Source organism: Phytophthora sojae (assembly GCF_000149755.1).
Source record: "Phytophthora sojae unplaced genomic scaffold PHYSOscaffold_18, whole genome shotgun sequence".
Lineage (NCBI taxonomy): Eukaryota > Oomycota > Peronosporomycetes > Peronosporales > Peronosporaceae > Phytophthora > Phytophthora sojae.
In genome coordinates, this window is record NW_009258132.1 from 344,885 (window position 1) to 346,957 (window position 2,073).

The window sequence follows — 2,073 nt, forward strand, 5'->3', positions numbered from 1 at the left end:
GGCCGCGGATCCTGGGGCTCCGCAAATCGAGGCTTGGCGCAACGTGACCAAGGCCGTGCACGGCAAGATGTTCCTGCAGTTGTCGGACTACCGCTCGGCCGCGGAGAACGCCCTCAAAGCGGGCTTCGACGGCGTCGAGCTGCACGCCGCCAACGGCTACTTGCTGGAGCAGTTCCTGCACGACGGCATCAACGACCGCGCCGACCAGTACGGCGGCAGCGTCGAGAACCGCGCGCGCTTCCTGTTCGAGGCACTGGAGGCCATCCTCGAGAGTCTGGACTCGTCCAAGGTGGGCATCCGACTGTCCCCGTTCGGCGGCAGCTTCGGCAACAAGGACTCGGACCCCGTCGCCACCTACACGTACGTGCTGAACAGGCTCAACAACTACGACCTGGCCTACGCGCACCTGATCGAGCCGCGTGGCTACCACGTGCGTGACCCGCTGGCACCCGAGAAGGGCTCGGCGCGGCAGTTCCGCGAGACGTACAAGGGCGTGCTCCTCGCCGCGTCGGGCTTCGACCGGCAGTCGGCCGTGCAGATCGTGGAGGAGGGCGCGGCCGACGCCGTGGCCATCGGCCGCCACTTCATCTCGAACCCGGACCTGGTGCGGCGCTTCCAACTCAACAAGCCCGTGAACGACTACGACACGGACACGTTCTACCTCGGCGACGCGCGCGGGTACATGGACTATAATACCCGTTCCTGCAGGACGAGTAGGTAGAGCAGTAAAGACGACGTAGACAGCAAAAGACGTGCTACTTCCGTAAGAACTGCAAGGTGAAGCGTACTGGAGGTGGCTGCGTACTCTCAAGTAAAACAAATTGTTGGTAGTTAAAACTACCGGTAGTTGCTGCAGGCACCAGGCACGTACTGTTACTGCCTCGGTGTGGGCTTGGGCGTCTTGTTGGATCACTTGGCGCGTTTAGTGGGACGGCCTTCTTCACCCTCTTGGTTTTCACGTGCTCGTTTCTTGGATGTTTCCGTCTCGCCACCTTGATCGCCTAGTGGCCCTCACCACTGCCACCAACGTCGCTCTCATCGTCACTCTTCTTCCTTGTCACCCGGCGCGTACGCTAGTGCTTTACGGGCGTTCTGCAACAACTTGTCGCGCGTCGCGGTAAGCGACAACTTTGCATACGAACTAACGTCCTTGTTTCGTTTTTCATCTTCATCGCGATAGTCCAGGTCGCCCTCCACAAGCCCCAGCGGGTCATACTGAGACTCCACCATGTTTGATAGAATGGAAGCCACGTCCTCGCTCAGGAACGGGTAGGTGACCCTGTTGAGCAAACGGAGGCAGATCGTGAAAACAGGATCCTCCTCCGAGACACTCGACACACTTGAGACGCCAGGATTGCTCTCGATCTTCGCCCGCTTCTTCGCCTGACTCCCGATCGTCTGACTCTCCTCCTTCACCTCAGAGGCGTTGCCTTTCTTCTTGGGCTTAAGATTGTCTTTCATTGTCGTGGCATAGATGAACTTGCCGTCACTCTTCCGACCGCGCACATTCATGTAGATGCGAATGGTATCACGGACATCCGTGGAGCTCAGCGGTTTCGGATCCCCACCAATTTCACCGGTAGATTTCCCCGCTGACGAGTTCCCATCACTGTTCTTTCCGAACACAAACCAGGGGCATAGTTTCTCCGTCGCTGCCCTGGAAAACCCACCATCGACTGGGGAACGATTCTTCACTTGAATCAACATCATCAACACTTCCTGCTCCTCTTGTTCACCCCTCGTTGTCTCCCCACCGACTGGCCTGCTGTTGGATCTCTTCTTAAACATCGGGATCAACAAATCGGCTCCATACTGGTTACGGGGGAAAATACCTGCAGCTTGACGCCCCAGCAAAAACCAAAGCGTGTCCTCATTCGGCTCAAGCTGCAACTGCACAAAGTGGGTGAACCCCATGTACCAACCATCCCACTTCGAGCACCACTTGTTGAATTCTGGTCTCAAATTCTCCTTGCTGATCATCCTCTCGAGATATATCGGCAGCTTTTTCTTGCCTTGTAGCACCTTCAAGAATTGCTGCACCGGTACAAATTGACCGATCGTGTGGTAGCACTG

The 2,073-nt window shown here is 57.2% G+C and overlaps 2 protein-coding genes across 2 annotated transcripts; one reads left to right on the forward strand and one right to left on the reverse strand.

Moving 5' to 3' along the window:
- Window positions 1–67: 67 nt before the first annotated feature.
- Window positions 68–721, forward strand: PHYSODRAFT_342583 (hypothetical protein; the record flags this gene model as incomplete). Its single annotated transcript, XM_009541072.1, has 1 exon — window positions 68–721. The coding sequence occupies one exon, from the start codon at window positions 68–70 to the stop codon at window positions 719–721; it is 654 nt and encodes a 217-aa protein (XP_009539367.1).
- Window positions 722–1,041: 320 nt separating this feature from the next.
- Window positions 1,042–1,980, reverse strand: PHYSODRAFT_342584 (hypothetical protein; the record flags this gene model as incomplete). The annotated part of the gene is made up of 1 exon (XM_009541073.1): window positions 1,042–1,980. The coding sequence occupies one exon, from the start codon at window positions 1,978–1,980 to the stop codon at window positions 1,042–1,044; it is 939 nt and encodes a 312-aa protein (XP_009539368.1).
- Window positions 1,981–2,073: the final 93 nt, after the last annotated feature.